Source organism: Telopea speciosissima, chromosome 4 (genome assembly GCF_018873765.1).
Source record: "Telopea speciosissima isolate NSW1024214 ecotype Mountain lineage chromosome 4, Tspe_v1, whole genome shotgun sequence".
NCBI lineage: Eukaryota > Viridiplantae > Streptophyta > Magnoliopsida > Proteales > Proteaceae > Telopea > Telopea speciosissima.
The window spans coordinates 7,028,173-7,047,068 of record NC_057919.1 but is presented as its reverse complement, the minus strand read 5'-3'; the positions used below and the strand labels follow the sequence as shown (position 1 = coordinate 7,047,068).

At 39.3% G+C, this 18,896-nt stretch overlaps 2 protein-coding genes and 1 non-coding gene across 3 annotated transcripts; 1 reads left to right on the top strand and 2 right to left on the bottom strand.

Annotated features, from left to right (window-relative positions):
- Positions 1 to 63: 63 nt before the first annotated feature.
- Positions 64 to 5,182, bottom strand: LOC122659985 (diacylglycerol O-acyltransferase 2D-like). The gene is made up of 9 exons (XM_043855149.1): positions 4,937 to 5,182; positions 4,747 to 4,821; positions 4,510 to 4,595; positions 3,338 to 3,444; positions 3,103 to 3,258; positions 1,957 to 2,043; positions 1,218 to 1,315; positions 644 to 731; positions 64 to 244 (listed from the first exon to the last, which is right to left on the bottom strand). Exons 1-9 carry the CDS (start codon positions 5,155 to 5,157, stop codon positions 143 to 145), a joined length of 1,020 nt encoding a protein of 339 aa, XP_043711084.1. The 5' UTR covers positions 5,158 to 5,182; the 3' UTR covers positions 64 to 142.
- Positions 5,183 to 6,478: 1,296 nt separating this feature from the next.
- Positions 6,479 to 6,550, top strand: TRNAG-UCC. The gene has a single exon. It is a non-coding gene; the product is annotated as a tRNA-Gly (tRNA).
- A 1,044-nt stretch (positions 6,551 to 7,594) lies between these two features.
- LOC122659986 (diacylglycerol O-acyltransferase 2-like) lies at positions 7,595 to 12,159 on the bottom strand. The gene is made up of 9 exons (XM_043855151.1): positions 11,942 to 12,159; positions 11,740 to 11,814; positions 11,505 to 11,590; positions 10,729 to 10,835; positions 10,487 to 10,642; positions 10,101 to 10,187; positions 8,199 to 8,296; positions 7,921 to 8,008; positions 7,595 to 7,702 (listed from the first exon to the last, which is right to left on the bottom strand). Exons 1-9 carry the CDS (start codon positions 12,142 to 12,144, stop codon positions 7,601 to 7,603), a joined length of 1,002 nt encoding a protein of 333 aa, XP_043711086.1. The 5' UTR covers positions 12,145 to 12,159; the 3' UTR covers positions 7,595 to 7,600.
- Positions 12,160 to 18,896: the final 6,737 nt, after the last annotated feature.

Below are 18,896 nucleotides of genomic sequence, written 5' to 3'. Positions count from 1 at the left end.
TGTGCATTCATGTTTGATCCAAAAGTGAAGTTATGAGAATAGGTTGGGGTGGTTTTATCAGTCATCAGTCAAAGCTACGTATATACAAGCAGATGACAATATACATTTATGCAAATTGAAGGTGGAAACACAGAGGCTTCTATCAAAGAATTCTCAACTGCAGATCAGCATGACCAACCCTAGCTTTGTACTTTTCAAAGAGCTCTTGCATGGCTTCGACAAACTTGCTGTGAATTTCATTCACCTGCCCAGATGGGAAAAAAAAACAACTTTAAATGTTTCTTGTATTTGCTCTGTTCACTTCTGTATTTCTCTAGGGGATGACCACTTCAAAAAAACAATGTTGTGGATTTTATTCAACTTGCCAATCCATGGCACCATATCCATGCTTCAGTAGAATTTCTGTTTCCAGCAGCAACAGAGTCCTTAATTTGAACATTGCAGGATCCATACATAATGAAGTAACCTTATGTTTCTATTTTATCTTGTTTTGTACATTTTTTTTTTAGTAACAGCTAAAGCCGTCCGTATAATCACCTACTTAGATGGTAACCAGCTTGACTGGAGAAAGTAGGAATACACAAGCATCTAAGCCATGCAGTATTCATATGCAACAAGAACCGGATTTATGGAGTATTATTACCTCTTCAACTGTAGCTTGTGGATTTTTCTTGAGCTCAATCGGTCTACCCACCACGACATGCATGGGATGTTGATATGGCACAGGTGTTCTACAAAAGTAAAGGAAATCCAATGAAATGCATTAGAGTAATCTGTTTGCCAAGACATACGTATGGGACCAACTTCCCAGGCTATCTTCCCAGTTCCTCTTATCTGGATGGTGTGTGCTTTCATCTGGTGGATGCCAATTGCCATATAAATGAGCAGAATTTCCTCTATTTTTATTTTCTTGTGCGTATTTAAAGTTTTTATTATAAAAAATTGCAGCCATGGTTGGGGGGAGGGGAGGGAGGGGGGGGGGGAGGAAGGGAGCAGAAGTACAATACAGGGCATGGTTACAGGGCATGGACAAGCATATAAAGAAACTGTTCACAAAACCAGTTTGAGGTTTGCCCATCAAATGGGTAATCAGTATTGGCCTCACCCACCTCCACATTTCAACTTCCAAGAAATGGAGTGGCAGAACCAATGTCTTCAAGAGTCGATCAAAAGATGGTACTAGAAAATATTTGAAGTTCAGATTATCACATTCATACCCAAAAATTCCCCAGAAAACAATTGGGGTGAACTTGATAGCTCTAGCAAGTTGCAGGATCAACTTCCCTCTGGGCTTCCACCACTTGTAAGCGTTTGACTGCACTTTGCAAAGCAAACATCATTTTGGGGAACAACACATGCACATGAAAATTCAAATCTACTAGTCTCCAACATGTCTAGATACCAAATATTGAAGGGGGTTTGGGTCTACGATTCAGCAATGACAAAATAAATTGCTTTAAGACCACAAGAGAGTCAAGGATGCAATCGTGCATAAACCATAAACAAGGAGCAACACATGTTACAGTGGAGGAAAAATGGGTGGAACAGGTTTACTGGTACAAGACAATTACGCCCTACATGATCATGTACTTGTGTGCAACAACCAAAAATTATGACGATATACTGGAAGAACAGAAAATTTTAATACAGGGTACTTATATGAAACAATGAAAATAATGGCCAGGTACCTCAAACATGAGATGATGCTACATGCAAATCATGAAACAATTATGCCCTACATGATCATGTACTTGTGTGAAACGACCAAAAATCATGACGATATACTGAAAGAACAGAAAATTTTAATACTAAGTACTTATATGAAACAATGAAAATAATGGTCAGGTACCTCAAACATGAGATGATGCTACATGCAAATCATGAAACAGATGGTCAAAGTAGGAGAACATGAAATGAACTGAAGCAACCCATGCACCTTTTATAAAAAGTCAATACCTGACCAAAGCAGAAAACTGGAACCAAAGGTCGGCCCGTCTCCATAGCTATGCGTACAAATCCTTTTCTTTTCTTTAGGAAAGCAATCTATAAAATAACCAAGATATTAATTAAAGAATGGGAAAGAAGAAGTGAAGACCACCAACATTTATAACAAGGACTTGAGCCTGCAGCTCCGTTTAATGATTTATCCTAGCCATGAGTTGATAAGACTGATTCCAGCTCATCCGTACCAAGGGGGGGTGGGGTTTGTCAATAAACATTAACTGCCATCTGGTCTACTGTGAGTGGGCATAAGAAATGGATGATTAGTTATCTTCCAGTCGTTTGAAGCAACAGGCAAAGAAAGGGAAGACCTAAGAAACTCTTGATTAGTCAGCAAAAGGAATGTTGACATCAGGGAAGTTCACAGTGCTTAAAGGTCACAAAGGAGCAACGATGAAAGTGTTCAGAGGTCTACCCTCTTTGCAGAGTATAGGTTTTGGACTTCAAGGTATGTATGCAGGAAAACAAATTTTTTGTGTCATAGCAGTTTTGTTCACTTCTGAGAATGCTTCTTGGGAAGCAGAGAGAAAACTCCAGCACCAATGCTAGAAGGTTTTGGCCCATGCAGATACTATGGAAGAGGGGCCATCACTTGATGCAATTGTAAAAATTTGGCTGCCAGCATGAAGACACTGATTTGAATCTGAAGGCTGCAACTTTGTGCCAAAATGCTGAGTTAGGACCGATTTCAGACCATCACTCCAAGTACCCTGTGAAAGCGGTCCCAATTCCAGGTTATGCCCCTTTTTAGTAGCCCTGGGAAGGTCCTTGAACTTTACATCATCATTTTAAGGTTGAAGAATCATACTTAAAGATTTTACTTGTGAAAGTCTAGATAATTTATAGTTCGGCTGGATAAATTGAAATTTCTGTGTTGGATCTTTAGGGATAACTGGGTTGGAGAAATACATTTGACATCTTAGGACCAAGGCTTTGAAAAGGATAAAAAAAATGTTATAGAGATTGATATAGGAAGTAAACTTGAAATTCACTATAAATTGAACTTCTAGGATTGCTATGAACAGAAATGTTGATACAAAAAAGGGTGAGAAAATTTTAATCAAAATACAAACAAACGAAGTTCAAGAGATACAAACAGACCTCTGAACCATGTTCCATTAGAAACGTCTCCTGCACTCCACCTGGCACTACAATGCAACTACAACCAGCTTCCAAGAGTGACGTAAAATTCTTCCTTGTTGCAGGTGTAACCCCCATCCATGTCCATATATGCCTCAGAAAAGGTGTATAGAACACCTGATTAATAATTGATTTGTTAATGGAGACGGAAAAGGCTCCTCAGTACTTGCAGAGATTGAGTTGTAATGAATCTTACAGCGCTGCTAGCGAGGACTTTGGTCTTTGGTAGAGGCATGAAACCCGTAAGACCGGCAAGAGAAACAACGGCAATTGGTAAAACTGAATGTGGCTCGTAACCAAAGACTGCATAAAGAATACAGTCCAGTAATTTATTGATCAAAAGAGGATGAAAGATTAAAAGCATTGAACTCAAATTTTATGGCAGCATTAAACAAGATCTTGCGGTAGTCAAGACAACCCTCATTACATAGATTTGGAGCAAAGTCAAAGAAAGATATATAGGCCTAACCCCCCCAAAATGCAACATAATATAATTAAAGTGAACAGGCATAATTTTAGACTTAACAAAATGTTCTTTGAAACCAACTAAAAAGTTAGCAGAAGGATCTCGCTTTCAAATTCAATTTTGGGGCCATTACCAAACTTTTTCTTCTTGAAGGTGTATATAATGGACCCCTTCTCTGGATGCAGACCAGGATCTCAAGCAAGGTCTAATAATTTCCATGCCTTACCTAACCACCTTCTTTGTTCTACTTCAAAACCTGCCCCCACCCCCCCTTGCTTTTTGCTCTGTTACTTTCTTTCTTCTCAACAATCCAGCCAACACCCTAGTTTTGCCTTCCTACCCCAAATAAAATCAAGACCTTAATCCACCATTAATGGATCGATTTTCCTTTCTTATTTGCTACATAAGTTTCATGTCAATGGTCCTGCACCACATCCTTCAATGATCTCTCTCAAGAACCCCATAGCAGCAGCCTTGTTACCCAACCACCAACCCCAACCCCACCCCCCCCCCCCCCGCCCCCCCTCCCAAAAAAAAAAAAGGCAACACAATCCTCTACCCCTTGTAAACTCAAATTTTGGCAGAGATCCAGCATCAGCCTGTGTACTTAGTTTCCTGACAGAAATGGTGAGGTGAATTTTTGTGATAAATGGAGATCAATTTTGGTATTGGTAAGATTTGGTGCTGACTACATCAAAAACCATTAATACTTGGCAGTTGGCTCAGTAGTTCAGTAACCGTAGAATACATCAAAACCTATAAATACTTCGTTCAGTTATCAGAATCAAACAAAACATGCAAGGACCTTGATAGCAAGACCTGCTTTTAGCCTTCAGGAATTAAAATAGGAATGGCAGGCAAGAAATAAGGGTCACTGTCCATTGAAATCTCGACTAGCTTACCATAAGCTTGATTCGGGTCATATGCCTTAATGTCCTCCACATAAAGAGTCACCGGAAAATACCCACAGGCGTGCTTACAGATATACCTGAAGAAAATCCATAAGTAATCCCAAGAAGAAAGGGTTCGAAACCACAGCTTTTAATAGAATCAAACATGTAACCCCCCAAAAAAGAGTCCAATTAAACAAAGTAGCTAGAAAATGGTGAAGATGGGGAGGGGGGAAACGTGGGTGGTACCTGGCCAATCTTTGACCTGGTTTGCTCATCTCGTCAATCGGGATCACCATTAACAATAGGAGAAGCGCAAAAATCCTGAAAAGGTAGATCGAATCGAAGGGGGTAAAACATTAAAAAGGGAGCAGAAAATGTGTGAAAACTGGAAAAAAGAAAAAGATGGATCAGAAAAGAGAGACATAAAAGGACGGACATGAAACCCAGACAATTAGGGAGCAAGAAGAGAGCCATTAACACCAGGGAAACAGTAAAATGAATGCCTCCCAACCATAAGGCGATTGCGGTTATGGTGCTCTGCATCGAGGATAGTTTCCCCTGGATCACCGTCACATCATACTCATCCCCTCCGTTCACGGAGGAGGAGGAGGAGGAGCAGGAGCATGGTTCACGATTTTCATTAATCTCCTCCATCATTCAACTACAAAAGCAGAGCTAGAGAGTCGGAAACAACGGAGAAAAGTATTGGGACTTGGAGAGGACTCGGGAAGGACTGCAAAGGTTGAGATCTCTCCCTCTCTAACTCAACCTTTTCAGCGGGAGAGTGAGATTTGAGAAAGAAGTGCCCTGCAATTCCAATCTACTACAAAATACGAAACCCCGCCAGGCAGAATGAGGAAATTGGATTTTGCAGGGGGTGGCGTCCCCATGTACGTACTACGTCATACGTTGGCATAACCCAGAGGCTTCGCGACTAGCAAGGTTCGTAATCTCGGTATCGGATTGGATGGAGATCGGTCAAACTTAATATGACACTTTTGTCCCTATTCTTTATTTTATAAAAATCTACTTTTTTTTTTTATTTATATCTTTTTATCCTTTTCCGTACTGAGAATCGGATGTCTTATCGATTCCAATAAAGATTCGAAAAAAATTGGACAGACGAAATAACCACGAATCTACCAATATTATTAACTGTTGGTTAAGATTTTTCCAATTGTTGATTGGAATGTAGAGCTTGCAATGCTTGACATAATCTATGAGATTAACATATTTTATGTTCACTTGATTTTTTTTTATAATAATTCAATATTTTTTTTTGGTCAGAGATGTGATCTAAAGTTACAAGACTTTACCAAAGATAGTTGTTAATTGCTTCCTTCCTTAGGTGATTATAGAAACCAACAACTAATTAAGATCTTGTTTTATGGGAAATTCTTTCCCTGTTAGTTTTTTGAAGGATGGCAATAGAGCTGGCAAAACGAGAGATCCGACCTGGTCCAATCTGATCGGACTATCCATCACTTTTCATAAATGTGTCTTCCCCCCTCTACTTATGTGAGTTTGATTTGTCTTTGACTCTGCTTGATTCTAACTCCATCAGGGTCCTCTACTGTCGAGGTGCCCCTACTGTCATGTGTGTCCCAGACACAGCAAGGTGGCAAAAAGACCACCCTACCCCTGCCCGAGGGGGGTAAGATGATCTTTACCGCCTTGCTGTGTTTGGGGCGGACAATAGTAGGGGCTCGGAAGTAGAGGATTTGGATCCCATTTTATGACCTCATCATGCCCACACCGATTAACAACTCTATAAATGTTTCGTGGGTGTGGATCAGGGCTAAGTTGAGCAACCTCTTAAATGAATCGAGTTTTGGCTCAACTTCACTATTTCAGACCCTATTCCCATCCCTAGTGTGGGATACCCACTAAATAGAAAGAATAAAATAGAACTCTATTTAGGTGCTTGTTATTGTAATCAAAGTAATAAAGTAATAGGCTTTGGTTGAGTCTAATGTAAGCGTTTGTAGTCCAACGGTTAGGATAATTGCCTTCCAAGCAATAGACCCGGGTTCGACTCCCGGCAGACGCATTGGTACTTTTTCCAACAACCTAAAAGTAGAATTTAGATTTGTGATTTGAAAAAACGCATTGGTATTTTTTCCAATAGACCCAGGTAGTTACCCCACCTTGGGCAACAACCTGATTCATTAAATTTGGAGTTGTAATTTGAAAAATATATGAATCTATTGTCAGAAATTAAATTATCAAATGGATTTTTTTATTCTTGAAATATTTCATATTGATAAAACTAAAATAATTTCAATTTTTGGATCAAAAATCTATTTGTTGACTATTTCATTAAATCAATCCAAAATTGAAATGAAAATCATACCACATCTGACATAAGGAAGGTGCCAAGTTCTAAAATCACATAGAGGTGTCATTTAGACACTCCTATGGGCCATGGTTTTAGTTATATGTGCTCAATGGGAAAAGGATGGACACGCCGCCAAGGTTTTGCGTCTTTCTCTCCCCTCCACATGTGAATGGAGCGCCCTGCCCCTCCCATTGGACAAGGTGGCCCACTTACCTGGAGCGAGCGGCATGCCCAACCCTCTCCCATACTCAATGTATTCTGCAAGATGCAAGTTGTACTGATTCAAGCTCAATTTGTTTCAAAATTTATCATTCTCAACCTAGGTTCCAGACCCCAGGCCTCAGGGCCGGCCCTCTTGCACTCCCCCTTAACTCTACAGATATTGACCAGAGGTACTCCTAGTTTAACTTAACCAACCCTGGTTCCTCATCAAGTCCAATGCAGGAACATGATCAAACGATTTCATCAAGGTTTAAAATCTTGGAATCAGCTTAGGATCAGACGAAATCAACCAAAACTCTAGAAAATAGAATCAGGAAGAAGAAACATAGAATTCCACAAATTTTTGGTTTTAAAGTTTTTGATTCAGAAGTCTGGTAGATCTAAGTTCAATTGATCTTCTACACTTTTAGTGACTAAAAGAAAGAGACAATGGCTAAAAGAAGAGATCTCTGTGCACCCTTTTTTAAGTTAAATGACTGAATCATTCTCTAGCTGGGGCCTTAACTTGGTGGCACAAGCAGATGACAATATACACTTCTATCAGAGAATTCTCAACTGGAGATCAGCTTGACCAACCCTAGCTTTGTGATTTTCAAAGAGCTCTCGCATGGCTTCAACAAACTTGCTGTGAATTTCATTGACCTGCCCAGATGAAGAAACAACATTAGATGTGTTCTTGTATTTGCTCTGTTCACCTGTTTATTTATCTAGGCCAGGAAGAACCACTTCAAAGCTGCCTATGTAAAACAAAGTTTTGGATTTTATTTAAGCTTGCCAATCCGTGGCACCATAACCATGCAGTAAGTATAGGTATGCAAAGAAGAAACAGGGTTTATGGAGTATTCAGTATATATTCTCACCTCTTCAACCGTAGGTTGTGAATTTCTCTTGAGCTCAATCGGTCTACCCACCACAACATGCATGGGATGTTGATATGGAATAGGTGTTCTACAAAAGCAAAGGAAATCCAATGAAATGAATTAGAGTTGGAGTTTTTTCTCCCATCAAATGGGTAAATAAGCATTGGCTTCATCCACCTCCACATTGCAAGAAATGGTGTGACCGAACCAATGTTCTCAAGAGTCAATCAAAAGATGGAACTACACAATATTTGAAGTTCAGATTTTCAAATTCATACCCAAAAATTCCCCAGAAGACAATTAGGGGGGATTTGATGGCTCTAGAAAGTTGCAGGATCAACTTCCCTCTGGGCTTCCACCACTTATAAACGTTTGACTGCACTTTGCAAAGGCGAAATCATTTGAGGAAACACATCCACATGCAAATGCAAATTCAAATCTACAAGTCTCCAACTCGTCTAGATACCAAAAATTGAAGGGGGTTTGGGTCTATGATTCAGTAATGACAAAATAAATTGCTTTAAGACCACAAGAACATCAGGAATGCCTCCTACACGAATTTGAATGAAGAAAAGGTTTTTCAGCTACAAAGTCTGTGGATTTCACAATTTGCTCAGTAGATATTCTGATGGAATTCCAGAATAACGTATTCAAGTGGATTCCTGATTTCTATTTCTGTTCTTCATTCCTATTAACTGCTAACAGGTCAGCCCCAGATTTTTCTTTCTTGCACATGATCAGTTTCGGTACAGGATTTTCTTTAAGTTCTGTATCTGTTAAATCATAAAATTTCCATTTTTTTTTTCTGTTTTCTAGAATTCTTATTCTGTTGCGTGTGAGAACCTCCGGTGCTTGGTTCGCCCGTGGATGAACTTGCAAAAACCAAGCAATGAGCGCAAGAGGGCCGGTGTGGCTCCGCCCTAGGACTCTCCGATGCTCAAGTCAGGTCTCCAACGCGACAGCGTAACTGCGTAGTAAAAAGCAAGATGATGAATGGTGCTCCATACTTGGGTATTTATAGAGTGAGGAGGAGACGAGACAGTTGGCAAAGTCCTAGTATGGTAGCAGTCCTTCTTTCGGAAGGTTCTCTCGCGTAGAGCGGAGTGGAGAGTTATTTTCGGGGTCGGGCTCTTATTAAGGTAAGAGTCCATATAGAGTGCGATTCCGTGATGCGCGGGGATCGTGGCTCGATCCCTATCCCATGATTCTCGGGATGTGTTGACGTGGCCCGGAGATCCCCGGTGGAGTGCTATGGGAGCTTCAGTGGAGGAGGACTCGGCCTCGGAGGTCGGCAGAGGAGGTCGGCAAGAGAGGTCGGCCAGGGGGGTCAGCCCGAGAGGTTAATCTCGGCCAGGAGTCTATGGTTGACCTGTATGAGTTCGGCCTCGGCCACCGGCTAGCTCGTTCGAGTCTGGTTCTGTCAGGTAACTTATCGGAGACGAGGTCGGCCCGGTCTCCTGCTCGGCCCAACTCGGTTCTCGGACTGAGGTCGGGTCGGCCATGTGGCAGCCTCTGATAGGAGGGTTGTTTTATGCCTCATCATATTCCTACAAGTATTTCTTTGAAACTCAACTGTCAGTCAATGCTGGATTCCAAATCTGACTTTACACATAGTAATCGGTTTCTATGCTGAACACAATTATGGATTCAAAATCCAATCTTTTTGATAATTTCTCAGAATCCTAGTCTCATTCTGCTTTCTAAATTCTGAGTTTCTGGCTTGGGATTTTCTGATTGCTTTTGGACTTCTATTACTGATATTCCTGCATATCTGGTTGTTCTAATACATCTGATCCCGATTGCCTGTTTTCTGAGATCGATTTCTGGTTCTCTTACTCTATTATTGAGAATCCTATCTTTAGTAGGAATCTCCCAGATCTCAGAATCCAAACATTGTATCAACTTGAGATTTATGTTTCTATTATTATTCTCTATTAAATATACCTTCCTCAGAGTTTGAGGCATAACAGAGTTGCTGATTTGACAATGATTACAATTCTAAATAATTTTGGATTTCTAAAATCTATCATCTGAGAGGGCAGACCTCAGCGCAATGGTAAGGTTGCTCTATTGCGATCTAATGGTCACGGGTTGTCGGATAACAGCCTCTCCATAAAACGGAAGAACATGAAACAAACTGAAAGCACTCCCTGAACCTAATTCTATTAAAAAATCAATACCTGACCAAAGCAGAAAACTGGAACCAGTGGTCGGCCTGTCTCCATAGCAATGCGGACAAATCCTTTTCTTTTCTTAAGGAAGACAATCTATAAAAATAACCAAGAAAAATGGGAAAGAATAAGTGAACAACAACATTTATAACAATGACTTGAGCCTGGGTTGGAGAAAATTGAAATTTTAGAAGATTGTAATTTCTATGGATTGAAGAAATACGTATGAAATCTTAGAAGCAAGGCTTTGAATAGCTTGATATAGGAAGTAAACTTGAAATCAACTATAAACTGCACTTCTAGGATTGCTATGAACAGAAATTTTGGTATAAAAAAGGGTAAAGAACATTTAAATCAAAATACAAACAAAAGAAGTGGAAGAGAAACAAACAGACCTCAGAACCATGTTCCATTAGAAATGTCTCCTGCACCCCACCTGGCACTAAAATGCAACTATAACCAGCTTCCAAAAGTGAAGTAAAATTCTTCTTTGTTATAGGTGTAAACCCCAGCCATGTCCATATATGTCTCAGGAAAGGTGTATAGAACACCTGATCGATCAATAATTGATTTGTTAATGGAGATGGGAAAGGTTCCTCAGTACTTAATTACAAAGGTTGAGTGTAATGAATCTTACAGCGCTGCTAGCGAGGAATTTGATCTTCGTAAGAGGCATGAAACCCGTAAGATCGGCAAGAGAAAGAAAGCCAATTGGTACAACTGAGTGTGGCTCATAACCAAAGACTGCATAAGGAATACAGTCCAATAAATTTATTGATCAAAAAAGGAAGAAAGATGAAAAGCATTGAACTCAAATTATTGTGGTAGAATTCAACAAGGTCTTTTGCAGTAGCCAAGACAAACCTCATTATATAGATTTGTAGCAAAATCAAAGAAAGATATATATAGGCCTAATTTATGTTGCAGTTTTATTGAAGTAGTATATAATGAAGTTTTACTAGGCATCCAAGTCCCACCAAATTGGTGTCACATCAACAAGAAAAGTATTTAATGATTTTTTCTGAGCTTTTATAATTTTATTGTCGTAGAATAATCAAATAAAATAAGGATGGAATTTTAAAATATCACATCAGGATTTTCCCACTTCAATTCTCCCATAATACCACCTCACCTAACTCCCCTCTAAAACAAACAGGGCCATAGAAAGACATCCTGTAAGACATGGCGGGACCTGCTTTCAGCATTCAGGAATTAAGATAGGAATGCTAGGCAAAGTTCAATACAAATTACTACCCGTTTGCTCAGATTGACCAGGTGTAGAGTCTTCGGTGCCGGAGCACCGGGCACCGTCTATTTCAACGGTGCCAAACCCAATAGAAAATCTCAGTCTCCGGTGACTGAGATTTGAAAAGAAATAAGGGTCAGTGTCCATTGAAATCTAGAATTGCATACCATAAGCTTGATTCGGGTTAAATGCCTTACTGTCCTCCACATAAAGAGTCACCGGAAAATATCCACAGGTGTGCTTACAGATATACCTGAAGAAAACCATAACAGACAGGGCATGAAAACAGAGCTTTTGATAAGAGTAAAAAATTTAGATGGTAAAAGAAAAGTCCGATTAAACTATCTATCTATCTATCTATCTATCTATCTAGAAGATGATGAAAGGGAAAGTGGGTGGTACCTGGCCAATTTTCGCCCTGGCTTGCTCTTCTCGTCAATTGGGATTACTATAAGTAATAGGAGAAGCGCAAATACCCTGAAATGGTATACGAATCTAAGGTGGGTCAGTTAAGCAGAAATATGGGAAAGCTGGGAAAAGGGAAAGACTGGAATAAGTGGACCAGAAAAGAGAAAGAGAAAAGACGAGACATAAAAGTACGAACGTGAAAGCCAGGCACTTAGGGAGGAAGAGAAGGGCCATGAAGACCAGTGCCACGTTGAAATGAATAGCTCCCAACCATAAAGCATTTGCGATTATGGTGTTCTGCATCGAGGATGGTTTCCGCTGGAACACCGTCACCTCATGCTCATCCCCACCGTTGACGGAGGAGGAGGGCTTACAGTTTCCGTTAATCTCCTCCATCATACAACTACAGAAGCAGAGTGACGTGACTGAATACAATTTTGCATGTGCTCGGTCTTCTTCAAGAACTACAAGTTGCCAAACAACAAGTTTGGGAAGACATAGAAGGTTGGAGTGACTGACTCACTATGCATCATTCATTTTGTGGTTTAAGGATGGGTCCCAATCCAATCCAATTGACCTTACAAATTTCCCCTCTTTGTATGATTTTTTTATACATTTTTGTACTTTTAAATTAGGGGAAAGTTTTCATACCTGGTCGTGTAAACCGTGTATGTGAGAGAGTGAAAGTTTCAAGGCATTAATTAATGGATGAGAATTTATGACTTTTCCAACTCTTCTTTAGAGGAATTTTTATCCTATGCGGCCGGTGCGGTTCCCTAGTGCCTCTCACAAGAGGAGGACAGACCCCACCCGAGCAGAGTGTTTGGTTAGATGCTCTAGGTGGGTCGCACACCCCTCTTGTGAGAGGAACTAGGGAACCGCACAGGTCAAGGAACCGTAGACGATAACAATTCTTCCTGAGAGACCCTCTCACATACACAGTTTACATAGCCATGTATAAAAACTTTCTCCTTTAAATTACTATGTATGGTGGGTTAAGAAAGAAAGATGGGTAGTAGTTGTGGTAATCTCCATATATAGCAGTCTTTCCACGTTTCAAGCTCACATTATTGGATGAAGCATCTGTCACGTGTCGAGATTTGAGGCCCGAGCTTCCGGGCACTGCAAGATGAAAGAATTGCATAAGATTGTAATCCCCGAACAAAAACTGACTGAGCCACCCACACACCAACCATCTACATATCAATCAAAGATGGTTGGTTACACAGGCTTGATTGAGGCAATAACTACTTCACGTTCTGTTTTTTTTTTGATAAGGACTTCTTCACGTTCTTTAAAATCACCTAAAGTGCTATCTTTATTATTTAAAGCGCAAATTACATGTACCTCCTCTGATGGTTGAAACAATAACAAAACTCCCCTTAGTCTCATCTTTTACGTGCACCCCCTGATGATTGGGAGGCTTACAATTAAGCTTTTACCGTTTAAACTGTTGGGTGTAATTAAACATTTGAAAATAATTATATTACCTTTCAATTTTTGTCATGGACAATTTTACCTTTATAAAACATAACCATAGCCCAAATCCTATCCCTTTCTTCTTCGGCGAACTGTGAAGTATCTTTATCATCGCCGATGTTGATGCTGCTTCCATTAACGAGCAACCCCATCCCTGAACTGCTACATCAGCTTAAAATAAACTTTCAAGTAACTAAAATTCCATATTAAATTGGTTCAAACTAACCAAGAAATCATCTCTAATCTGTGGGAGATAGGGGATTGGGAACATCAGAACATTCCATATATGTAGAAAAAATAGGTTGCAGGACACCCAACCAGGTTCTGATTTCAAGTTTGGTCATCACCAACAAGTCCAAAATCCCCAAACTCAGGATTCCCTTTCCCCTTTCTTTTCCAAGATCTATTTTCATCCTAGCCCAAAACAGCCGTGGAAATCTGCCTATACTTTGATCGAGTGTTCCCCTGCCCCATTGGAGAACTCGATCCAAGTAATAGCTGGTTCTGACCAGCCAAACCCTAGAAACCCCAATTTTCTCTCTTAAACCCTAACCCTAATCTAATCTGTTTCTCTCCATTACTTGTTGCTGATTCTATTTAGACCTCACTGGTTTGCTGATTTCAGTTTAACATTATGACATGAAACAATGATAGAGCCATTGAAATTTAAAAAAAAAAGGATAAATTACACGTCACCCCCTGATTTTCAAATGAAACTCAGATCACCCCCTGATTTTTGAAAAAACTCAAGTCACCTTCTCTACAGTAACGGTGTTAGTCTGCTGTTAATTATTGGTGTGAAATAACTATTTTACCCTTGTACTAAAACATTAGATTTAAATTTACAATACTACCCTTCATCTTCAACATTGATCAAGGGTAGTTTCGGGATTTAAATTTATTTAACTGACTGACATCATCACTTAACAGCATAAAACTAACGGTAGGGATTAATTTTTCATATTGGGGTCTAAACCAGGGGGTGATTTGAGTTTTCTCAAAAACCAGGAGGTGATCTGAGTTTCATTTGAAAATCAAGAGGTGACGTGTAATTTACCCAAAAAAACAAAAAAAAGGGCAGTCGATGGCCACCATGATCGGCAGCCATGGTTGCCGTTTGAAGCACCATAGCAAGTGTACATTAAGGCCCACAAGCTATCCAGCCATGATCACACGTAGCCGCAAGGGCTGTGCAGCCATGGCTGCCCAACCAGCAAGGGACAGCGTGCTTCTGCTTAAGGGAACTTGAATCGGCCATTAAAAGAAGGGTTTTATTAGGGTTTCAATTGGATTAAGGGTTTCCTATGGGCATTAGAACGACTATCAGACACTGGCATCAAGTTCGCCGGAGTCACGTCGTCACTCTCCAGAATCATGGAGGCCGAATACCATCGGAAGAAGCCGGAATCGGCGCTTGCGTTTTCTGTTTTTTCTATTTTAGCCGGAGGTTGAAGATGGGGATATCCCTATCATTATTGAATTTGTTTTAGGATCTCTTAAAGTAGAAATACCGTTTTACCCTTTGGAGGAGAAGAATGTGAATAAAGGTAAAATGGTACTGAATAAAGGTAAAATGGTACTTAAAATAAGTCACTAAACTAAAAAGGTAAAACGATCTTTTACAGCTCACTAATATTGTAAGCCATCAGGGGATTATACATAAAACTTGAAACTATGAAGATGGTTTGTTATTGTTTCAAACACCAAGGGATGCATGTAATTTGCTCTTATTTAAACCTGATCCCAACGACTTTTGAAACTTTATTTATTATTGGATGCAACAACGAAAGATCAAGGTTTTAGTTCACTATCTAGTGCCGATATCAATACCAATACAGACCAGCCATTATACGGCTCCGATATTGGGCTAATTTCAATACAAAATTTTTCCTTTTCTTACCATATGGGCCAATGCTTATTGATGTATTTTCGATATTAATCACCGCTGCCAATACAATACCAATACTTTAAATTACATGTCACCTCCTAGTTTTCAAACGAAACTCAAATCACCCCTTGGTTTAGACTCCAATATGACAAATTAGTCTCTACCGTTAGTTTTATATTGTTAAGTGATGATGTCAGCCAGTTAAATAAATTTAAATCCCTAAACTACCCTTGATCAATATTGAAGATGAAGGAAGGGTAATAGTATTATAAATTTAATTCTAATGTTTTAGTACAAGAGTAAAATAGTCCTTTCACACCAATAACTAACAATAGACTAACACTGTTACTGTAGAGGGGGTGATTTGAGTTTTTTTCAAAAACTAGAGGATGATTTGAGTTTCATTTGAAAACCAAGGGGTGACGTGTAATTTACCCAATTATTTGTAACCACAATTTATTAACGCTGGAACAATGACCCAAAAGAGAACTCCAATATTTGTTAACGCTGGACCAATACCTAGATCCAGCGAAAGAGAGATCCACTCCTTCACATGGCTCTCCTAGTCCTTACACACACCCACTTCATCACTTATTTATTGTTCCAATAAGCAGACTCGAAAATGGTGAACCCTAGAAATCAAGTACAGATCAGCTGATGCAAACCGGCTAGAATTGACGATCCAAGTCCGAGTCCGATTCTGATTCTTCAAACCATGCTTACATCACACAAAGGGTGTAAGATATGAGGCTGCAATAACAATATGGTGTGTTATCACTCATCAAAATGTGTTGAAGAAGCTATCAAAGCTTATTTAATGCACCCAATAGAGATACTGTATCAGCTCTTTTTGAGTCTCTTCAACCATAAGGGTGTTGAACAACTTATTCTGATTCACCTGTATCATAAAAGCCACGTAAAATGGTAGCTGCAGCAACTCATGAAAACTCTATCTCAACTCCAATCAATGGACAATGGCTCCAAGGCTTTTCCTGCAATCGACCAGAAGGTGCACCCACAGAGAAGGAAAAATTTGTTTACCACGGGTAAAGTGACACCATGATTGGACTCTTGAGTCTTCATTACACTCCCACCCCCATCGACGAAATTAAAACTACCCTCCCATGTGACCATCTAATGGTATCAATGCCAATGGTGAATGGGAGAAGCTGAGAAGGGAAACTTGGCCCCATATATATAGGCTACTTCAAATCCTCCCCCCAGTTGAAATCATCTGGCTCCATGATGTTGAGTAACTGGGCAATCCCCTCTTGTAAATAGAAACTAAAGTGTGCCACTCTAAGATATGGGAATCTGGCAGCACATAACCTCTATCATTTGTTCTTGAGAAACAATATATCGAAGGTGTAACTACAGCTCATCATATATCAAGGAAGGCTAGAATAGAAAAGATTAGTGCAAAGTACAATAAGAATGCTATGGATTTTCTTTTAATTTTTTTGGGTATTAATGATAAAACTATTAAGAACTTAGAACATACTTAACATTCTCAGAGGCCTACAGTCTCAACCTCTTATCCCTAACTCTTCTAGCCAAATACTGAGATAAATCAATAACTGATCCCAATTGTTTCTCAAGTACAAATCCATTACAATCCTTGATACAACACTGAATTTCAAATAAAACATGCCAACAGTCCCATGGCCACACCACCTTATCGGTCTTCAGTAATAGTTGGGGCAACTGATCAGATCCGGTCCATCGTGCAAGCCAGCAACACTGCTTCTTTGATCCCTTGGAGAAGCTCCCCTGGCTTCGACCTCTGTTTCACTTCATGACATTTCAAAATCAAAACCAACAAATATAAACTTTTTTTGGAGAGAGAACAAAAGATACCCACTCTGCCTCCTTAGTTATTGGATCACAAGCACCCACAAAAGCAATCAAGGTGCAGTCCATGGTAAGCAAGTCTATAAGACCATCAGTCAACGGGGAAGGAACAAGAGATAAAGGTGTAGTGGAATCAGTGGTAGGGGAAAATTGAAGATCTGCTAACCACCGAGAGATATTCTGTAAAACCAAAACAGGATTGGGGGAAGCATGTTGAAAGGCAACTTGGTTCTTATGAACCCAAATGAAATACAAAGAGATTTAAAAAAAATAAATAAAATTCAGTTCGTAATCCCAAAACCCATGCAACCCAAACTCTCTTGAAAAATTCTCAAGATAGAAACAGACACCAAGTGTCTCAGACTCCTTTTGACACAAAACATAAGTATCATTAATATTAATCCATTTTGAAATAAGAGCCTTGATAGGAAGACCATTATGCAAAAATCTCCAACTAAAAACCTCAAACTTCAGATGAATACGAAGATTCCAAAAGATTTTCCACCACTTAATGGGGTCCCTACACAAATTCATTAATCGAACCTTTCCTTGCTCATCCCCAAAAACCTTAGCTGCGGTCTTGGTAGATAAACTTCCGGTTATGGACATAAAGGGTTCCAGGGGAATCCTGAGAATAAAAATCATAGAAATCAGACTCAAGTTGAATTGTTGATTACCTGAAAGATCACTAACCTTCTGATACTGAATAACTCTATTAAAATTCAAAGGCAAACGAAAAACCACTAAGACTAGGGATCCATGGATCATCCCAAATTCTAGTGCAAGAGTCATCCCCTATACACATACAAACCATTTTCTTTAGATCAAGTAAAATACTAACAATACCATTCCAAGCCCAAGATCTGCTTTTTGAAAGAACGGGGTTGTTCAGTAGAGAGTGATTAGCAAAGTATCTAGCCTTAAGAATAGAAGACCATGGACTCAGATTGTCATTCAACAGTCTCCAACCTAATTTGATCAATAAAGACTTATTTTGAGTTGAGGAATCCCTAAGACCAAGACCTCCAAACTTTTTTGGGAGAGCAAACAACCTGCCGAGCAATCATGCTAGGTTTTTTGTGCTCCTCAACCCCACCCCTGAAAAAACAAGAATTAATTGAGTCTAGTTTGTTCAAATACTCAAAGGAAATCAAAAACAGGACATCAAATACGAAGGAAGAGAGCCCAACACAGATTGAATTAAAACAATGCGACCAACATAAGAAAATTAACTTTCCAAGTGGACAGTCTCTTTTGAACACAGTTAACAATACTATGAAAACCTGCAGTCTTAGACCAAGGATAATACAGATTAGTATCCAAATATATTGCATCTTTTGCCCAAAATTTTATTAATCTACCATTTATCATCAACAAAGATATGTCTATTAATATGTTGACTTGACAGGTCAGAAAACAAATCAAGAATAACTTTGATAGTCATAACATCTTCTATAATCACAAGATAAAATGGAGAAGTGTCATCAGCAAAGACAAGATGAGAGATTTCAGGAGCTCTCCTAGCTACTTTAATACCTTTGAACATATTTAATTCCTATAAACATTAAGAAGTCTAGACAAAGCCTCCATAGAAATAATAAAGATATAGGGACTTAAGAGGGAAACCCTGTTTAATACCTCAAGAATGGTCAATATTCTCAAATCATCTTCCCTCCAATTTAATGGAGTTGGTGACTGAAAAAAATGAAGATGCCCCATCAAATCACACCATGTAGAATCAAACCCCAATAATTCAAAAATAGCACGTATAAATCCCTATTCGAACCTATCATATGCTTTAGACATGCCAATTCTTAATCGAAAGAAATCCAGACTTAATCTTTTATGAACTAAATAATGAAAATATCATGAGCAATAATAACATTATCTACAATTTCAAGCGATTGAGAAATATAAGCAGACTGATATGGAA

What these genes read in the sequence shown, in the direction of transcription:
- LOC122659985 (XM_043855149.1), bottom strand. Translation starts at nt 5,157, where the DNA reads ATGATGGAGGAGATTAATGAAAATCGTGAACCATGCTCCTGCTCCTCC. An exon ending in CCTAATTGTCTGGGTTTCAT is followed by an intron (nt 4,822 to 4,936) that starts GTCCGTCCTTTT and finishes CTACCTTTTCAG; the next exon opens with GATTTTTGCGCTTCTCCTAT. An exon ending in TGACCCGAATCAAGCTTATG is followed by an intron (nt 3,445 to 4,509) that starts GTAAGCTAGTCG and finishes TTCTTTATGCAG; the next exon opens with TCTTTGGTTACGAGCCACAT.
- LOC122659986 (XM_043855151.1), bottom strand. Translation starts at nt 12,144, where the DNA reads ATGATGGAGGAGATTAACGGAAACTGTAAGCCCTCCTCCTCCGTCAAC. An exon ending in AATTCCTCGCTAGCAGCGCT is followed by an intron (nt 10,643 to 10,728) that starts GTAAGATTCATT and finishes TTGATCGATCAG; the next exon opens with GTGTTCTATACACCTTTCCT. An exon ending in CACAACCTACGGTTGAAGAG is followed by an intron (nt 7,703 to 7,920) that starts GTGAGAATATAT and finishes TCATCTGGGCAG; the next exon opens with GTCAATGAAATTCACAGCAA.